This window comes from Caenorhabditis elegans, chromosome V (assembly GCF_000002985.6).
Source record: "Caenorhabditis elegans chromosome V".
Classification (NCBI taxonomy): domain Eukaryota; kingdom Metazoa; phylum Nematoda; class Chromadorea; order Rhabditida; family Rhabditidae; genus Caenorhabditis; species Caenorhabditis elegans.
In genome coordinates this window covers 6,488,026-6,506,307 of record NC_003283.11, presented here as the reverse complement: position 1 = coordinate 6,506,307, position 18,282 = coordinate 6,488,026, and the positions used below count along the sequence as shown (strand labels likewise).

Sequence of the window (18,282 nt, the reverse complement as noted above, 5' to 3'; positions counted from 1 at the left end):
AGTCTACATTACTCAGATGCGAAATTTTTGACCATTTTTTCAAAAAATACGTTATTCGGTCTCGAAGCGACAGATTTTCTTGTATGAAAAATCGTGTGCGCCTTTAAGGAGTACTGTAGTTGTAAACTCTATGTTATTAGAGGATTTAGAGGACTTTGTAAAATTTGTTGAAATAATGTGAAAGTATATAAAAATACAAATTACGAAAATTAATGGAAACTCGCAATAACAAGGAATTGGAAACTACAGTACTCCTTGAAATGCACACGTTCGAAAGGAGTACGGTAGTTCCCAATTCCTTGTTGTTGCGAGATTTACATTGATTTTACCTATTTTTCTGCAGTTCTGTAGTTTTTCAAAATTTAATGTATTTTCATATTTAAGTATTTCGAAAAATCCCGTAACAACAAGGAGTTGGAAACTACAGTACTCCTTAAAGGCGCACACCCTTTTGAAAACATAAAATTGGTCGCTTTAAGACCGGCTACCGTACTTTTTGAGTGAAAATGCATCTGGGTAATAGGATCTCATATTGGTAGACCTTTTCAACTATTCACAATGATTTTAAATCTGGTTAAAAATAGCCATGTATCCTCATCAAATAGATCTTGCAGTTGATCTTCTATGTCATATGATTAACCTACTCATTGATCTTTTCCTCTTTTCCCTCGTTCTTCTGACACCCAGAAACTATCCACGTGACACATGTGAATCGGAATCCGACGCCTTTTTTTATTCCAGCCTCCCCGCCTCCTAGTACCTCCGTATCAGTATCATCATCATCATGAAAATACACATGGGGGCGACGTCCAGCATGTCACCGCGCCTGATTGATAGTGTTTTTAATTTAGTTTTCAATTTCTTTTTTTTTCTCTGTTTGACAATTCATTTTTTGCCCTCACACGCATTCATTTCTAGACATTTTCAGAAAATGCGTAGAAATTCTTTGACTAACATGCTCGGCGAGTTTGTCGGATTCAATCGATCTCCAGGAGCACGGCTCTCATCGCTTTCGAATCAAGAGCTCAATCAAGCAGTTAAGGATGAAAAAAAGTCATTTAAGGTAGCTGGATTTCAGATTTTTGTTTCAAATTAATTATTTTAACTTTCAGGAACAAGAAGCCGAACGCCCAGAAAAGAGAAAGCCACGTCAGAGATACTTGTCAGAAGGAGACATCCGCGTCGTTTCAGCCCATCCTGTTTCAGTCAGCGAATTGAAGAGAGGAATCAGTGGAATAGATCGAACATCAGTGGTTGGTTTTTCCTGTAAGAATTCTTAGCCAGATGTTTAAATTTCAGACAGTATCTGGAAACCCTGGTGGAGACGAATCGTCTGTTAATGTGGTGATGCGAGTGAAGAGTCCAAAAATGAGAGATCGTCCGACGAGCTTGATCGAGAGAATCCGCAGAAAGATCAGCTATACAAAGACTGGAGTGAGTTTTCGAGTTCCATGTGTGCGTATTGAAATGATAATCTTACAGGCAATCATTGAATCCGACGAAGAGAAGGATCATATTGATGAGGTGGAGCTCGGATTCTCAAATCGCAGGGATTCGATTCGTTCTGAGCGATTATTCATTCCAATTACTCCAGTTGAAGCTGTTCCGATTCGAATTGTTCAAGTAACAAACTAATGAAATCGAAACCAAATGTTTGTCCTCAGGAACTTTCTAATGATCTCTCTTTGTACCGCATTCTGTATCTTTTCATCAATTCTCTTGTCACTTTGTATATAATGCTTTCTCAATGAATCTTTGAAATAAGAAACTTGGTATTATATGTAGAGATGATAAATGAAAATGGTTTAATCGAATAACTATTACCTTATTTCTATGTCAGCGAGAATACCAAATTTCAGATTGTAATGTATTAATCTAGATGTCGTTCCAAAGTTACATTTTTCTATTATTTTGATACTTGTAGCTAAAGCTTATATTCAGAACTTCTTCTAGTTATATTAGGTCTATGATACAATTTTTGCATAGATCACGTTGTTCATTTCAGACATTGTTTTCGATTATCTGATCTTAGTTTCATTCTCTGATCTCGCCCATTCACATCAGTGCGTGTTGAATTCAGACTTTTACAGCAAAGCTATAAATTTTCACACAACTTTTGTTTACAGAGAACGAGGAACTGAAAACTGACGACGAGTCCAGCGAACGAAATGAGAGTATGTGTTATTACAGGTGAGAGGTCAAAGTATCGTTGTTTCGATGGATTTATAGTAGAAAAATATGTTTCAGATAAATAAAAGTATATCTAAACATGATTTATTAAAGATTATTCTGATTCCTGGCACGAAAGAAATATCTCAGCTACCGTACCTGCGAGTACGGTAGGTTTTTAAAACTTTAGTTTGGAGTTGCCCCTCTATATTTTTTAGATTTTTATAGGAATTGGTTGAAAATAATTTGCGATAACTAAACAGCTTTCTCATGTAAAAATAACAACAAAAAAAAATTTTTTGAAATTTGGAGAAAATTGCAAAATTCTCGGGGTACTGTATCTGATAAGTTTCATTCGTGCCAGAACTCAAGATATTTAGCAATTTTGAATAAAAATCTAACTTTATCAAGAATATTAACAAGAAAATAAACGATTTTGCGCTACCGGAACTCTTTTTCTACAGTCAGACTCTTTTAAGAGTTTCAGACGTTTTAGAACCATACATTTTTGATTCAAGCAGCGAACCTTCAAAGCTATATATTTCAGTTAGTGATACGTGCTCAGCTGGAACTCGAACTGATGAAAGTGGTCCGAAACTCGTGGAACTGGTCGACACGTCAGCAGTGTAAGCGTTCATTGTTTTTTCTATAGATCTAATCTTCCATTTTCCTGTTTTCTGCTGATTCATACACATATTATAATCACGAGTTTGTTGTTCCATTCTCCAACATAGAATGTCGGAGACAGCATTACTGAAAAAGAAAAACGAGTAAGATGCCATACGAATCTCTCATTTTTCTCTGATACCGACACTGGCCGCCTGATTGATTGATGACCCCACATATCAGTGACAAGAGACTCAAAAATGATAAATCAAAGGAATTTCTGTGTTGCAGGGTCAATGCAACAGTCAATGAGGGAAGCCCCTTCGTCGTTCCAGATGATGTTACTGCTATCCATGATGCTCTTGTTGAGCAGAGCAAGTTTGCTGGTATGTTTTAGATGTTTTTGTTTATTAAAAAATCTTCCATATTTTCAGATGTGATCCTTACCACTGGTGGAACCGGATTCGCTCCGAGAGATGTGACTCCAGAAGTACAGTATCACGTCATGATAAACTAAAATCTAATTATAACTTATACAATTCAGGCCACTCTGAAGGTCATTGATCGTCGTTGTTCCGGACTCGAAATCGCTTTGCACACTGCTTCACTCAAGATCACTTCAATGGCAGCACTTTCGAGAGCTATTGTTGGTATTCGTGGAGGCACGCTGATTGTCAACATGCCAGGAAGCGTGAAAGCAGTTAAAGTACGTACAGCTACAGTAACCTAGGGATGTGTGGGTCGACACACTTTTTTTAATTTATAAAAGTGTCATGAAATGTTTTTCGAAAATCTTGTCTAAAAGCTGAAAATTATAACATTTCGTATTTTCTGCAAATTTTGAAAAAAAAAACTATTTTTGGTACAAAAATTATGAGGTTGAACGTTTAAATTTGACAGACCTACAGTAACTTAATCGGAGAAAGTTTTGAAATTTTTCAGATTTTTTCAAAGTCAATTATATTTATTATTAATTTTTCTAAAGCAAAATTGTTTCAGGAATGCTGGGATACCCTGGAGCCACTTCTCAATCATGGAATCAATTTACTCAAGAACACTGACGATGGCAGCCAACACGCCCGCATGAAATAAACCAACTGTGATATGATTTTCTATTTATTACATTGCTAAAACACATTTCTTACATATAAATTTTTGAGAGCTAGTCTAGTTTAGATCTTTGACAAATTTAAAAACAGATTGAGCGAGTGGTTTTGGGGCTTCAAACGCGGCAAAGTGTCCCATATCGATTTCAGTATAATGGGTGATGTTATAGGAATGACGGGAGACCTCGATTGGTGTACGGTCATAGAGCTCGTTGAGGCCGCTGGCATGTGCAGTTGGAGTTGACACATATCGTCTAGAAAAAGAAAATTGAAATTAGAATATTACAACTTACAAATACAAGAACTTACTTTCCAAGTGCCTCGCATCTACGGTCGAGGAACATTTCTCTGTAGAATCTCTGCGAAGAGACAATGTTTCCATTGGTCCAGTAGATCATAACAATAGTGAGAAGTTCATCATTTGTAAATCTTTTGTTAAGACCACCATCAGGAAGTGCACGGTTTTCTGTGTTGGTCCATGTTGAGAACTTTTCAATGATGTATGCAGCAAGACCAATTGGAGAATCATTCAAGGAAGTTCCTGTAAATAATGTATATTTATTTTGGGATTTTTGTGAAAATGATATTTACCTGCAGTATCTGGTTTTGTTGCTTGAAGATGCATGTAGCCTGTCTCGACAATCAAAAGTCCGAACTTTGAGAATGGATTGTGAGTTTTTTGAATTTCTTTCGATGAAAGAGTCTGAAAAATCAAAAATTTCAACGATCGGTTTCCGAGTTTCTTACAGATGGAATAAGCCAACCGAGGATGTCATAGAATGTTCCCAATGCATTGGCTCCTGGCATGGCTGGCATCATATTCAAGTGAAGAGCCATAACACTGAAATTATAGCTCACAATATCAATTTTTTTAAATTAATTCACTTACTTTTGTGGATAAACTTTAGTGAGAAGAGAAGTGATAATTGCTCCCCAATCTCCTCCTTGCAAATAGAATTTGTTGTATCCAAGTCGAAGCATCAGTTTTCGGAATACACGAGCACATGCCAACTGTGAGAATCCAGTCTTCTTTGGCTGATCAGACCATCCGTATCCGGGGATTGATGGAGCGATGACTTCAAAAGCGAAGTCTGAATCAATTCCGTGCTTCTTTGGATCAGTGAGAAGTGGAATGAACTTGTAGAACTCGAAAACGTTTCCAGGCCATCCATGTGCCACGAGAATTGGTTTCACATTTTTGTAGGACTTTGGAGGCTTTACGTGAAGGAAATGAACTTGAAGACCCTCGATTTCAGTCTTGAATTGGGGGAATTGATTAATAGTTGCTTCTTGTTTTCTCCAGTCATACTTGTTGAGCCAGTAGTCGCGGAGTTTCTGTAGTTTTACATAATATTAGTGAAAGACTAAAAATTAAATAAATAATTACCAGAAGCTGTTTAGAGTTGAATCCATAGTAGAAATCGTCAGAATCTTCGAGAACTGAATGGGAAATTCGAGCGTTTTGAAGTCGGTGTTTGAGATCCTGAAATTATCATTAACTATATATAAAAAAATAGTGTGGGTCTGTCCATAGTTTGTAGTCTATGTAGTCTTTGTAGTCTGTGACGTCACACCTAAATGCCACTGAAAATTGTGGGCGGGGTCCTGCGCCCTTCGTGTCGAGACCCATCATGGTGAGACCCATCGTGTCGAGACCCCTAATTTTTGGCGGGAATTCAAATTTTTTGTGAAAATATTTGGCGGGAATTCAAATTTTTTGTGAAAAATTTTGGCGGGAATTCAAATTTTTTGTGAAAAATTTTGGCGGGAATTCAAATTTTTTGTGAAAAATTTTGGCGGGAATTCAATTTTTCAGTGAAAAATTTTGGCGGGAATTCAAATTTTTTGTGAAAATTTTTGGCAGGAATTCAAATTTTTTGTGAACAATTTTGGCGGGAATTCAAATTTTTTGTGAAAAATATTTTGGCGGGAATTCAAATTTTTAGTGAAAAATATTTTGGCGGGAAATTCAAATTTTTAGTGAAAAAATTTTGGCGGCAAATTCAAATTTTCTGTGAAAAATATTTTGGCGGGAAATTCAAATTTTCTGAGAAAAAATTTTGGCGGGAAATTAAAATTTTCTGAGAAAAATATTTTGGCGGAGAAAGTTCGACAAAATTCTGGAATGTTCCAGAACTTTCTAGAAACCTCGAGAAAACTCTGGAATGTTCCAGAACATTCTGGAAAATTCGAGAAAATTCTGGAATGTTCTAGAACCTTATGGAAAATTCGAGAAAATTCTGGAATGTTCCAGAACTTTCTAGAAAATTCAAGAATTTTCTGAAATTTTCCAGAACTTTCTGAAAAAAATTGAGAAAATTCTGAAAATTTCAATTTCGTGGAAAAATTCAGAAAAATTCCGCAAAGTTCTAGAACCTTTCAGAAAGTTCAAAAAAACTTCAAGTTTTGATACTCCTGGAATATTCTGAAGTTTCAAAAATTAAAAAAAAGATCAAAAATTGTTAGAATTTCCAGTAAAACGCTCGCCAAAATCTTTCGGAGAGGACCGGAAAAGGGTCATATGATTTTAAGAACGTGTTGAAAATTATACGTTCAAGTAATTTAGAAATAGCTCCATGAAACTTGAGGTTTTAGAGTTGTAATTGCTTAAAGCTTAGTTATATAATATTTATGTTGCTCGAAAACTTCCGGAAAACAGAGAAAAAAGCTTCCATCTGCAGAGAAAGGCTCAGAAATTTCAGAATTTGATTTTAGTTTTGAGAACGCCAGTCGGAGCACGCGCTTCAGCGCGTGCGAACGGCTGGTTTTAGATATTTTACAATAACTTATATTTTTCTCTCGTTTCTGTTTCTATCTCATTATAATATTATAGTTTTTTTTTTAAAGGAAACACTTTTCGGTGAAAAATTACTATTTATTTGTAAATTTATCAATTTATTGCATTTTAAAAGCTTAAAAGCTCTAGTTTTTAAGGAATTTAAGAACACTAAAATTAAAAAAGAAAACCTCACATCAATAACACTTTGCTCAACGTTCACTTTGAACGGTTTAATTTCCGTATTGTCCGGTTTCGCCTTACCACTACCGTAGTAATTGTTCTCTTCGACATTAATCTGTGAAAAAAAAATTCGTAAAATGTTTTTATTCGAATATCAAACCTCCTTTTCCGGCAACAAATTCCATACGGCGGCGGCGAGAACCCCGATTGCAACGGGCACCAAGATCAGTTTGAGAATACCCATCTGAATTTCAATAAATTGTTTTCTAAAAATCTTCAAAAAAAAAAGAAACAGTTCACAAAATAAGAAAACGGTTGACGAAATGGAACAGATAAATCGAGGAAAATGGTATTTTGTTTGTGTTGTGCGCCCGTTTTTATATTGGAAGTCAGCGATAAGGTAACGAAAACAGGAGAGTGTAGTCACAATTTCGTTGCGAGAGTCACAGAAACTACAGAGAATACGATTCTGGTATTTTTCAATGTGAACTTAATTTGAGCGGGAAACTGTTGAATATTTAAATAAAATGACAGTGTTTCGGAAAAATTGAGAAGTTAAATATTTAATGACAGTAAATTTTTGTTCAAAAAAAAAGTAAGAAAACTGCAGATTTTGCCCTTCTAAATAAAAATTATTATTCATGTTCAAAATAATGGAATTTTGCGGCAGAAACATTCGAAAAAGAAAGAAACTGATGATGGAGCATTCACTTTTTGACGTTCTCTCTCTTTTTTCTTTCAATGCAACTTTTTTCTCTTTTCGTCCAAGACGAATTGGAGTAAACAAGTGTCACAAAGCACACACAAACCACGTTCTGTATCAGCTAGAGGTCGAGTGCGATTCGAAATATATTGAAAGATGAGATTACTTAAGAGATACGCAGATTTCTAGCCACAGACCACGCTAGAAAACATGAATAAGTATGCATTGAAACTAATTACAAAAGAAAAGTATACAATCGATAGGCATGAATAAATTGTTTAATGTTTATCTGATTTATTTACAAGAAGATTACTATACATTAACTTGGCGATAAAACAATCTGTGTGCAAAATATACAAAATTTGTGAAAAAGTCACTGGAAGATGAGATGAGTGTCGGGAGGAATGGAGTGAAGATGCTTGTACTCCTCGAACAGATTGTAGAGAGCATCACAATATTTTGCATGCAGCTCATCAATCTGCTCAACGGTTGGCTCGTCGGTTTGGGTGACTCTGTAATCAGAAGTATGATTTATTTCTCTCAAGTTCCTAAAAAAATTTCTTACCGAATTGGCCTTCCCATGACTGTTGTAACTGGTTTTCGGAACGGCAGCAATCCGATAAGGTATTGGTTGAACAACGATCGACCGCGGAGCAATGGGGGACACAATCCGAACATGTCCTTGATTTTCTCCTGAACTTCTCGCAATCTAGATCCCTTCGGGTTTTCATACTGCTCGTATAAATCATTCTCTCCGAAATTGTACATTGGTACGAGGTCTGCTCTGAAAAATTGTTAATTTTTAAACAGAATGAATGAATAATTTTCCAAAACAAACCCAAACTTCAGAGCATATTTGCAGAAACCACGTCGATTGATCAACGTCAATGTATTTTTATTGGGATGAGCTTCAAGAGCCTCCGAGGCTCCGCCAATGACAATTGCGCATGCTCGTCCTTTTCCACATTTAGTTAGAGTGTATTCAAGTGATTCTTTCGAAACTTCGATTCCACCGAGCATTATTCCGAATTCTCGACGAAATGGGAAATAAAATTGCCCATTTAGCGTCATGATGTGAGATTTTATTCCCGGGAACTTGTCTTCAAATCCGGTCGCGTTGGTGCTCATTGCAGTAAAACCACCAACCGAGAACATTCCATGAGGATGAGAGCCAATGATGTAATTACGATCCGCCGGAAGGTCAGCAGTCTTGATCAATCTCAATGGGAAGTAGCTGGCAAAGTACTTCCAGGCTACGTGTCTTCTGGCCCAATTCTGAAAGAAAATACTTTTTCAAATTTCACATACTTATTATTCTTACCCATCTTCTTGAAGCTTTTTTCGGTGTATCAAAATCATAGTAGAACCAGACAGCGTAGAGTGGAACAAGGAACCACCATCGAGTATTGAACAAGACGTGGAATGGAACCTGCAATATTTTTAAAATTTTTCTACTTGATATTTGTTTTACGGCATACCCAGAGGTCCATGATTGGTAGGATTACCCACATGAAAATGAAACCCATCACGGCAAGAGTCTCGAGTCGTCGCTTCCATGGAACAAGCAATGGTGCCAATATTCTCGAAACTGATGAGCATATTTCTTTATCGGGAAGCTTCGCCTTTCCAGATATCGAGCTCAGCCGGAGTCTCATTTCTGGAAATTGACGAAAAATTCGCTGCATCGAATAAAATTACCATGACAACAGAAAAGCTGAAAGGGAAGAAAGCTTGCAAAAACATGAGTACCCCCAAAAATCAACGTCTTCTTGCATTTTAATACGATAGCTTATTTTGAAAGTTTTTGTTTTTTTTTAACTTCAAATTTGTCAAAAATTAAAACAAAAAACATAATAAAAAAAAGCCATCAAAAAGATATTTTACGAGAGAGAAAGAAACTGTGAAGGAAAATTTTCTCGGCACCCACCGGTTACTGTAACAAAGGAGCATGCATTATCCCACCAGGGTCTCGCAACGATTTTGACCGTAGTTCGCATTTTTTAAACAATTTTATTTTTATTTTTAAATACTTTTCAAAATAAATCTTATCCAACTATTAAAGGAATGCTTAATATTCGAATCTCGAAATTAATAATTTTAAAATTAGAAACAAGTAAAATATTCTATCGCATCGACGTGAATTTTCACCAAAAATGAAATAAGTGTTTCTAAAATGAACGTCTTCAAAAAGATTTTGGTTAGAGGTGTTTTTAAGTGTTTTGTTCATGACTCACGAGTACTCTTGTCTCATCATCGAATTGTTTTTTCCTGCATGTGATGAGAAGTATGATGATGTCTGAGGAGTGGAGAGTATCCAGTATTGTACTTATGTTTGTACCTGTACCATCTGAAGAAGCATGGGTTAAGAACATTGTGGAATCTGGAAAAAACAGTTTGAACTGGTAACAAATGTTTTTAAAGCAGGACAGCAATACAAACTGAACTAATTAAAGATTTAAAAATTGCTCAAGATTACTGAAACTTTGGTAAAAATTAAATTCCTTGGTAGTCAAGAACCAGGGACAAACTTTAGTTGTGCAAACTGTTATTACGATGACGTCTAAAAGTGAGAATTTTCGTCATATCAAAAGTTTCGCCGTGCTGGGAACAAATTACAGTATCTCATGTTGATTCCCGGGTAGCTGATATTCTTAGGACTACCTTTTTTAAGTTTTAATTTAAATAATTGAGATTTTTGTTCGTAGGATATGAAAAAAATTCTAACTTTTATTAGTCCAGGTAATACGGTAATCTGGTTTTTCACAAAACAGCCCTCTGAAAATTGTTTACAAGTGCAGCCCCAGTATTGTGTCTTATTTGGAATTATTCGGGAAAAGCTTGAGTTTATGATCTACTAATTTTTTAAAGTTTGTGCACTTTCCATTATCAGAAATGTTGTGGAAAGCTCTTTCTGTAAGGTAAAAAAGATATTCTGATGAAATAAATATTTTATTTTACATACCGTCGTGCAGGAAACAATTCCAAGAAACATATTTGATTACTTTTTTAAAATTATTTTAAGCTACAGTATGAAGGGATTCTACCCGCAGTTTAAAATATTTCCCATCTGATAAAAACTTTTTTTTTAATCCTAGGCTACATCGTAGCACCCTAAAGCTTTCCCATTTCGACCAGCTGTGTTTGCATCCACGAATTTTCTCATAACCGCCTGCAGTGAAGATTCTCCGATAGTAGGTCAACCAGACAAACTTTCCCTCTCTATCATTTCGCCCTGCTTGTGTGTTTCCTTACTCTACATCAAACTGTTATCGGACATATTTTTCGTCGACATTTTGACCGGCGGTTATTGTACTTTTATAATTTTCCAGTGCGTTTTTAAGCTGAACTTTCATTTGAATTTTGGCGGGTTCTTTTGTAGCTTGCTCGATTTCCAGGTGACACAATTGATAGGGCTGGGAGATCTTTCAAACTTAAATCTAGAGTTGCACCAGGGAATATCATCTATATACTCGTACGATAATCTGAAATAATCGAATATCATTTTAAAACTACCGAAAATTCTTGGATTTTTCAGATTTTTCAGGAAAAATTTTGGTAAATAGCCAATTTTACCAAATTTAAAACAGGTTTTTTTGAGGAATTTGGAGCAATGCGGCATGTTTGAACTTTTTTTTATAGTAGGTAATTTTAGCACTGGTTTTAAACAGTACTCCCAATTCTTTTAAAATTATCAAAAACTCTTGATATCCCAACTTATTATTTTACTTCTGAAATTTATTTCCAAAATGAAAATATATTATTTTTAGTAGATAAATTGCACCATATTCTTTCAAACCACCTGCACCAAACCTCACAGGTCTGACTACAATCTAGTTACGACCCCTTTAAATCTAGATATTGATCGGCCTTCTATCTAGATTTTGTCCCATTGTTCCTTTTATCGACTAGAATTGTGCACACCATATGGTGTTCAATATTGCCTTTTTCCTCTTTTCCAGATACGTGTTCTACTTTTTTGTTTTCAGTTTGTTTTTGTTTTTTATAAAGCATTGAAAGTAAAATTTTTTTTAGAAATGCATATTGTTTAACTAGAATTTTTGATTTTTCCGGAATAATATTTGTTCTGTGTTACAAAATTTTTCAGAAAGCCTTTCAAAAATTTTGAAACTGAAATCTTTTTTCAAATCTTCCAAATAAAAAACATATTGAAGAATATATGACGGGTTTTTTCTAAAAAATTATTTTTCCGCAATGCTTTATTTGCAGGTTTTTCTCCAAATTTTGGTTGACAGAAAATAAATTCTATTCATAAAATATGCCGTATTTCCTTCTCACTCTACATCTCTCCATTTTCTGATGGGATTTAGAAACCCTATATTTGTTGTGCTCAGGCTTTTTTTTCGCTCATTCAACAACACGGAACAAAACTCTCGTTTTTCATCTTATTTTTTGCTTGAAGCAGACTCTGCTCACTCTACTCCACTTTGTACTCTACTCTTTTTGCTTCAAAAGCCATCGTTCTCTTATCTCAGCCATTTTTTGAAGAGTTTCCAGCACATGATTCTCTCGAAATATTTTGTTTCCTATCGATAAGATTATGAGAATGAAAGTCAACTAGAATACGATCAGAATACAATTTTGATCTTTCTCCTTTAAAAAGTCAGCAATAAGTGTAGACGGAGACTGGAGAAAAGGCAAAGTTAAATTGATAATGTAGATTAATTAGTTTTCTTTTTTTGTGATTCTCATCCCCCAATTTTATCACCACAACATCACTCACGTTCATCAAATTTGTTGTTTTTTCGTCTGCAGCCTTCTAAACTTTATTACCTATCCTGCCAATTTCAACTCTTCAATTTCAAAAACCTTACCATAATTTCAGATGTCGTCCAACAAAAAGAAAACAGTTCGTTCACCATATCCTTTTCCAACAAAATTCCCATCGCCAATTGAACAAGCATCCTACAAGACCTACGTAAGTTTTATCAAATCAGAAAATTGGCTAATTTACCTCAATTGACCTTTTCTACGTGTTGTGGGAAGTCAGAGAAAAACTAGTTGTTAAGTGGGTAGAATTTGGAATTTCGAATTGGATCTAGTTTAGGAAACAAAACACAGAAAACAATTTTTTTTTAAAACATTACCTTTTTCAAAGTTACCAAACAACCATGAAGTATCTATATTTTCAGAATTGGATTGAGAACACACTTTGGCCTATCAAACCGATTCCATTCGTTGCCACAACCGTTGCTCTGGCGGCCACCCTACACTACAAATACCCAGAAAATGCGATTCTTGATCTTCTTCCAAAGTTCGGATCGGAAGTTGCTGAAATTGCAAAAACCACTGCAGTCGCGGCAATTGGATCCTACGCAGGAGTATTCACACTTCGAAAACTTCTCAAGCACTTCTACTTCTCATACAAAGGATTCTTGTTTGACAACCCAAAGAAGCCATGTTTGAAAACGAAAATTTGGGGTGTAAGTTATTTTGTAACACCATCAGAATTTATTGTTCAAATTTCAGATTGTCCGACACATTCTCTCAATTTCCCCACCAATCCTTGAATCTTGTGATCGCCTTCTTCCGAGTCTCCCGGTACCAGCTCTCAAAGACACTATTTCTGAATACCTTGACTCCATGAAACATATTCTATCAGAACAAGAGTACGAGATTGTCGCCAAGCAAGCACATGAGTTTCTGGAAAACGAGGGAAAGAAGCTTCAGAGATACACGTGGATCTACTCTTTGTTCACCGACAACTATGTCACCTCGTTCTGGCAAAAGTATGCATATCTTCATGGGAGATACCCACTTATGATTAATAGCAGTGTTGCTCATTGTGACTTGCTCCGAGACAAAGAAGCAACACGAGCTCACAGAGCAGCTCGAGTAACCTGGATTGAAGTCATGTCGCATCTTGCAATTGATCGTCAACAGTACAAGGCGGTATGTTTTTTTTGTGATTCCTGATCGTTTGTATTTTGCCCTATTTCTTATCAGTGAATGTTACACGTCGCAATCTTGCACCGAAAAAAACCAAACAATTGTTTTGATAACATTTTATCATCAATATGAATGTTTCCAGCTTGGCGACGGACTTGTCTGCACCAGACATTACAAAAATATGTATGCAGTAACCCGAGAACCAGGGAAGAAGATTGATCAGCTGATATTGCACGGAATTCAGAAGCACATTGTAGTGGTGTTGCGTGGAAAATACTATAAGATTCACGTGGTTGATGATAAGAACAACATCTACACTGTGGAACAATTGACGAAGTACGTAAAAGTTAATCGAAAAAGGATCTGCACTACTGATATTTTATAACATCAGAGTTTATTATATTAGTCGCAAGACGCAAGTTGGAAAAATATTCTAACCAGGAAATTGCATATGGTGTAATGGAAATTGTAAAGCAAATGGCATATTTTCTAAAAGCTCATCAAAAGCTATGAAGAAAAAAGTTGCTAAAAGTTTTATCGTTTGCTAACTTTGGCAACTGCCGATATCATCTTCGAAATTGAATTCAAATATTTTTGTTAAAAACAACTCATTCAGAGATGCTGAAAAATGCGAACATCTTACTGTTAAATACCATTTTTTCTTAAAAATTCCAAAGTATAAGCTCAGCAACAATTTATTTTAGAGCAACGCTAAAACTACTGAAACTTCAAAAAATGGGGGTAGCCAAAAATACAGAGTTAATTACATATTTAAATTTTAAACACGTTATATATACACGAAATTTCAAAAATTTATTTTAAACGCATTTGGTTATCTTTATGGAAAATATGGAATTTCAAATGTGCACTGATTTTCAAATTTTTTTAAACTGAGAATTTTGGAAAATATGGAGTTTCAAATGTGCACTGATTTTCAATTTTTTTTAAACTGAGAATAATGGTGAATATGGAGTTTCAAATGTGCACTGATTTTTAAATTTCTTTGAACTGAGATGCATATAAGCGTCAAAAAAACATGCTAAAAATTTCAAAATTTAATGTCAGCAACTTGCCAAACATTTTAATAAAAATTCCAAGTAAAGCTTTAAAAATCAATATAAATAATTAATTCTAGAATTTTCCACGAAATGATTTCCCGAGACGAGAAGGAGGAAGGGGTTATTGGAAAAATCGCAGCATTGACCCACGATACCAGGGACTCTTGGCACAGAAACCGTCAAAAGTATTTCCTTGGAAACGTGAAAAATGCTCAAATCCTCAAGGAAATCGAGTGTGCTGTATTCTTTTTCACACTCGATGAGAATGATGATTATGGATATGATGAGAAGAAACCCGAAGTTCTCAGCAACTTCCTTGCCAATTGTCTTTCTGGAGATGGAACTAATCGATGGGTTGATAAGTCTCTTAATTATATTTGTTCGAAAAATGCTCGATGCGGTGGAACAACTGAGCATTCTATTGCGGATGGAGCAGAATTTGATCATATTATGGAAAACTTTGTATATGTAGATTTGGAAGTTTTGAAATACAAATCAATTGAAGAGCAAGAGAAAATGGCAGTTATTGAAGAGAATGATAAGAAATCTCTGAAGCTTGCTACTCCATTGAACTTTGAAGTTCCAGATCAAGAGGTAAGCTTCATTTTTTGCCTTACCTTTCAGGTCAAAATAATCATTTTTCAGATGCTCTCCGAGATCACTCGCTGCTACGATGCTCATCAAATCGCCAAGAATGACCTTGACCTGTATGCCCTTGCATTCCGTGATTTTGGAAAAGGACGTATCAAGAAGTGTGGTGTCTCACCAGATGCATTCATTCAAATGGCTATTCAACTTGCCAACTATCGAGATCAAGGCAAATTTGTGCTCACATATGAACCAGCATCAGCTCGATTCTTTGCAAACTCGAGGACCGAAACTTTGAGAACAGTTAACGATCACTCTTGTGAATTTGTGGAAGCTATGTTGAATGCAAATGAAACGGTAAGTTAATTTGAAGTTATTAAGACGATGAAAAATTCAAATTTCAGAAAGAAGCCAAGATTGCTCTTTTGAAAAAAGCTTGTGAAACTCATGTTCTTCGAAACAAGAAGTGTATGGTTGGGCAAGGAGTCGATCGTCATCTCTTTGTTCTGTATATTTTATCTCAAGGAACGGGGATTCAGAGTCCTTTCCTTGACAATTATATTAATCAAAAGTGGAAGCTATCTACCTCACATGTGAGTAATCATTAAAATAAGATGACATAGTGCTATGTATTTGGCAGTTGTATCACGTAACTTTCTAATAATGAGCTGAAGGATTTTAATTCAAACATTTTTCAACAATTGCTTTTTCTGGATTTTCCTAATTATTTTTTTTTTAACTTTACAATTTGAACATATCCTATTCCAGGTTCCAAACGTGACTAATCAATGCGACGAGGACACTGATTCAGACAACACTTGGCTCGGAGCATGCTTCGGAGCAGTCGCTGCTGATGGCTACGGAATCTGCTATCGCTTTGGAGGAAACCACGGAATCTTTGCAAACATCACAAGTTATCATTCCGCTGCCAACACTGATTCAACAAAGTTTGCAAAGTTGCTCTCCGAATCGTTCCACGAACTTTCAAACCTTTTCGTTTGAACCATCCCATTTTGTAACAAACGGTTTTATACCCATAACTTGTACCAATTTGAACTCATTCTGCACTATCATTCTAACCTGTTTCATATATTACTGTCACTCAGTCAATAAAATAATTTTTATTAAATAAAAAATTCTCTCGTGTATGACCCATTCAAAAATCACCTGAAATGACTCATGACCAGTTCACGATCTATGCTCAATTCTTGGTGTACACCAGACTATGACTCATGTAAAACTGGTGAAATGTCAAACAGAGTTTCCGATCAAAAATGGCAATTGTACGAGAATTTCATTTTTGATAGCATCACGTTGTGTGTGCCGATGGAAAGATGATTTTAGCACAAAAACTGCAAAAAACGGTTTTTATAGTGCACCAAAAAAGATGGAAAAAGATCTGAAAATGAATGAAATTGAAACTTAAATCTCTTAAGATTAAATATGAAATTTTGCCAATCTTTTCGGTAGGTTTTTGAAATCATGGAAACAGTTCTGGAAAGTTTGCAAACTTGACTATTTGTTTAGCTGACAAATTGTTGATGTGACTTGAATTCGCACCCTTTTCTAGATGAACTAATCCAAATTAACAAACGTAACGAAACATTTTCGAGGACAACAATCCTTTCATATTCATAACTACAGAAATCTGAACACCTTTTCAAAACATTATTTAACATCTAATTTTTTAAAATTCGTGGCATTTGTATGTAGAATTATGTTGTAAAATGATGTAATGATAGTGAGAAATCATTTAGATCTGTAACCTAAATACAATTTTTATACCCTCTATTAGACAAAACTTGATATTTAAAACTTTTTGTATTTCCAAAATGATGTTCCGTCATGCTGAAAAACAAAATAAACCAACAAAAAATTATGCTTCGAGCTGATTACTTGCAAATTATTAACAGAAACATTTCATTCCTAATCAGACGCAACGATTGAATTTGATTTTTCTTCCCCATCAGTTGAGTAATTACATCCTCTTTCATTGAATTCCAACTTTTAGTCTTATTCAGTTCTTTATTTGCCATTGATTTCCCAAATGTAGAAGTGTGTCTGATACCTCCCATTGATTCTTAGTCTTTAAGCAAATAAAACTCGCCTGATGTCATAGAAATATCGATAAGAGTTTGAATAAAAGTCGTGGCATTTCCTCACTTCTCTATCGGTTCAATCGGTCTTACTATCAACTAACATGCACTCCTATCACAACCCCGTGAGTTTTTGATTTTCTAGAATTTTCCAGTTTGGAAACTTCAAGTTTTCAATAAACCAAATTTCAGGGTGTCCCAACCGCTCTCTCGATCTTCGAGCCACTTCAAGATGGATCCACCATCTCTGTTCACGGACATGTTCGTCACGGACATCACAAGAACTTTGCCGTCGAGCTTTTGAGCGGACCAAATGTTGTTCTTCATGTCAACTTCCGTTTCCATCATGAACACGTCGTTGTCATGAACTCCCAGTTCAGTGGAATGTGGGGACCAGAAATCCGTCACAAAAACCCACTTCACCACTCGGAGCACTTCCACCTTAGCATCAAGGTTCACGCTGGATATTACCATGTAAGTTTTAACGTATTTAATTTTATAGTTAACTGTATTCAATTTCAGATCTCTGTGAACGGTCATCACCTCGCCGACTACCCACATCGTTACCCATACCAATCGGTTCAAGCCATCGGATTGAAGGGAGACGTTCATGTTGACAAGGTTCACTTCGAAGGATTCCACTTCCAACGTCGTTGGGACGGACATGTCGATCATGGACACTCTGGATACAATGCCTATGGAACTGAAACCTATGTTGCTCCAGTGTTTGTTCAGCCAAACTTTATGCCATACGGAGCACCACCACCACCAGTCCAAAACTTCAACCCATACAGATAAATCGGGGATCTTATTTTTTTAATGTATTTTTTGGAATTTTCGACGTTAATTGTCAAGTTGTTTTATAAATTTTGCATGTCTTATGAGTTTTTGTTGATAAAAAATGTTTAAATTTAAAAATCGCTAATGCTCAGAAGCCTTTGCTCTCCATTTTCTTTCAAACGTTCGCAAAGAAAACTGAATTTTAAAACAGTAAGTCAATATTATATTTTTTTTATGTCTGCGTGCCTGCCTCATACCTACTCGCCTACCACTTAATTTATTAATTTGGGAATTGAATAACTATATTCAG

The 18,282-nt window shown here is 35.5% G+C and overlaps 6 protein-coding genes and 1 non-coding gene across 8 annotated transcripts; 4 read left to right on the top strand and 3 right to left on the bottom strand.

The window, feature by feature from the left end:
* The first annotated feature begins 918 nt into the window (after positions 1–918).
* On the top strand, positions 919–1,762 carry W01A11.7 (DUF2382 domain-containing protein). Its single transcript, NM_072251.7, has 4 exons — positions 919–1,063; positions 1,113–1,253; positions 1,300–1,434; positions 1,483–1,762. The coding sequence occupies exons 1-4, from the start codon at positions 932–934 to the stop codon at positions 1,633–1,635; spliced, it is 561 nt and encodes a 186-aa protein (NP_504652.2). The 5' UTR covers positions 919–931; the 3' UTR covers positions 1,636–1,762.
* Positions 1,763–2,126: 364 nt separating this feature from the next.
* moc-2 (molybdopterin molybdotransferase) lies at positions 2,127–3,940 on the top strand. The gene is made up of 6 exons (NM_001383320.1): positions 2,127–2,190; positions 2,717–2,795; positions 3,067–3,161; positions 3,210–3,265; positions 3,320–3,481; positions 3,775–3,940. The coding sequence occupies exons 1-6, from the start codon at positions 2,169–2,171 to the stop codon at positions 3,865–3,867; spliced, it is 507 nt and encodes a 168-aa protein (NP_001370857.1). The 5' UTR covers positions 2,127–2,168; the 3' UTR covers positions 3,868–3,940.
* On the bottom strand, positions 3,880–7,084 carry W01A11.1 (the record flags this gene model as incomplete). Of its 2 annotated transcripts, NM_072249.9 has the most annotated exons (8): positions 3,880–4,135; positions 4,191–4,422; positions 4,473–4,584; positions 4,629–4,722; positions 4,771–5,216; positions 5,269–5,364; positions 6,854–6,955; positions 7,001–7,084. In NM_072249.9, the coding sequence occupies 8 exons, from the start codon at positions 7,082–7,084 to the stop codon at positions 3,943–3,945; spliced, it is 1,359 nt and encodes a 452-aa protein (NP_504650.1). The 2 variants fall into 2 exon arrangements, with proteins under 2 accessions (NP_504650.1, NP_001300208.1); NM_001313279.3 differs by lacking the exons at positions 5,269–5,364; positions 6,854–6,955; positions 7,001–7,084 and having other exon boundaries at positions 3,943–4,135; positions 4,771–4,862.
* A 739-nt stretch (positions 7,085–7,823) lies between these two features.
* On the bottom strand, positions 7,824–9,200 carry dgtr-1 (Acyltransferase). The gene is made up of 5 exons (NM_072248.6): positions 9,022–9,200; positions 8,865–8,972; positions 8,382–8,818; positions 8,109–8,327; positions 7,824–8,055 (listed from the first exon to the last, which is right to left on the bottom strand). Exons 1-5 carry the CDS (start codon positions 9,196–9,198, stop codon positions 7,917–7,919), a joined length of 1,080 nt encoding a protein of 359 aa, NP_504649.1. The 5' UTR covers positions 9,199–9,200; the 3' UTR covers positions 7,824–7,916.
* A 3,186-nt stretch (positions 9,201–12,386) lies between these two features.
* cpt-6 (Choline/carnitine acyltransferase domain-containing protein) lies at positions 12,387–16,222 on the top strand (the record flags this gene model as incomplete). The annotated part of the gene is made up of 8 exons (NM_072247.7): positions 12,387–12,479; positions 12,694–12,984; positions 13,031–13,453; positions 13,593–13,786; positions 14,586–15,102; positions 15,154–15,453; positions 15,501–15,689; positions 15,865–16,222. 8 exons carry the CDS (start codon positions 12,387–12,389, stop codon positions 16,096–16,098), a joined length of 2,241 nt encoding a protein of 746 aa, NP_504648.1. The 3' UTR covers positions 16,099–16,222.
* Positions 13,088–13,108, bottom strand: 21ur-14753. The gene has a single exon (NR_068922.1).
* A 965-nt stretch (positions 16,223–17,187) lies between the features above and the next one.
* On the top strand, positions 17,188–18,105 carry lec-10 (Galectin). Its single transcript, NM_072246.10, has 3 exons — positions 17,188–17,317; positions 17,385–17,666; positions 17,715–18,105. Exons 1-3 carry the CDS (start codon positions 17,297–17,299, stop codon positions 17,988–17,990), a joined length of 579 nt encoding a protein of 192 aa, NP_504647.1. The 5' UTR covers positions 17,188–17,296; the 3' UTR covers positions 17,991–18,105.
* The last annotated feature ends 177 nt before the right edge of the window (positions 18,106–18,282 follow it).

Bases quoted from the DNA above. Each gene is read 5' to 3' on its own strand.
- W01A11.7 (NM_072251.7), top strand. From the start codon at position 932: ATGCGTAGAAATTCTTTGACTAACATGCTCGGCGAGTTTGTCGGATTC. The intron at 1,064-1,112 runs GTAGCTGGATTT...TTTAACTTTCAG, and splicing joins ATGAAAAAAAGTCATTTAAG to GAACAAGAAGCCGAACGCCC. The intron at 1,254-1,299 runs GTTGGTTTTTCC...TTTAAATTTCAG, and splicing joins GAATAGATCGAACATCAGTG to ACAGTATCTGGAAACCCTGG.
- moc-2 (NM_001383320.1), top strand. From the start codon at position 2,169: ATGAGAGTATGTGTTATTACAG. The intron at 3,266-3,319 runs GTACAGTATCAC...TATACAATTCAG, and splicing joins CGAGAGATGTGACTCCAGAA to GCCACTCTGAAGGTCATTGA. The intron at 3,482-3,774 runs GTACGTACAGCT...AAATTGTTTCAG, and splicing joins GAAGCGTGAAAGCAGTTAAA to GAATGCTGGGATACCCTGGA.
- dgtr-1 (NM_072248.6), bottom strand. From the start codon at position 9,198: ATGAGACTCCGGCTGAGCTCGATATCTGGAAAGGCGAAGCTTCCCGAT. The intron at 8,819-8,864 runs GTAAGAATAATA...ATTTTCTTTCAG, and splicing joins AAAAAGCTTCAAGAAGATGG to AATTGGGCCAGAAGACACGT. The intron at 8,056-8,108 runs GTAAGAAATTTT...TTCTGATTACAG, and splicing joins GTCATGGGAAGGCCAATTCG to AGTCACCCAAACCGACGAGC.
- lec-10 (NM_072246.10), top strand. From the start codon at position 17,297: ATGCACTCCTATCACAACCCC. The intron at 17,318-17,384 runs GTGAGTTTTTGA...ACCAAATTTCAG, and splicing joins TGCACTCCTATCACAACCCC to GGTGTCCCAACCGCTCTCTC. The intron at 17,667-17,714 runs GTAAGTTTTAAC...ATTCAATTTCAG, and splicing joins TTCACGCTGGATATTACCAT to ATCTCTGTGAACGGTCATCA.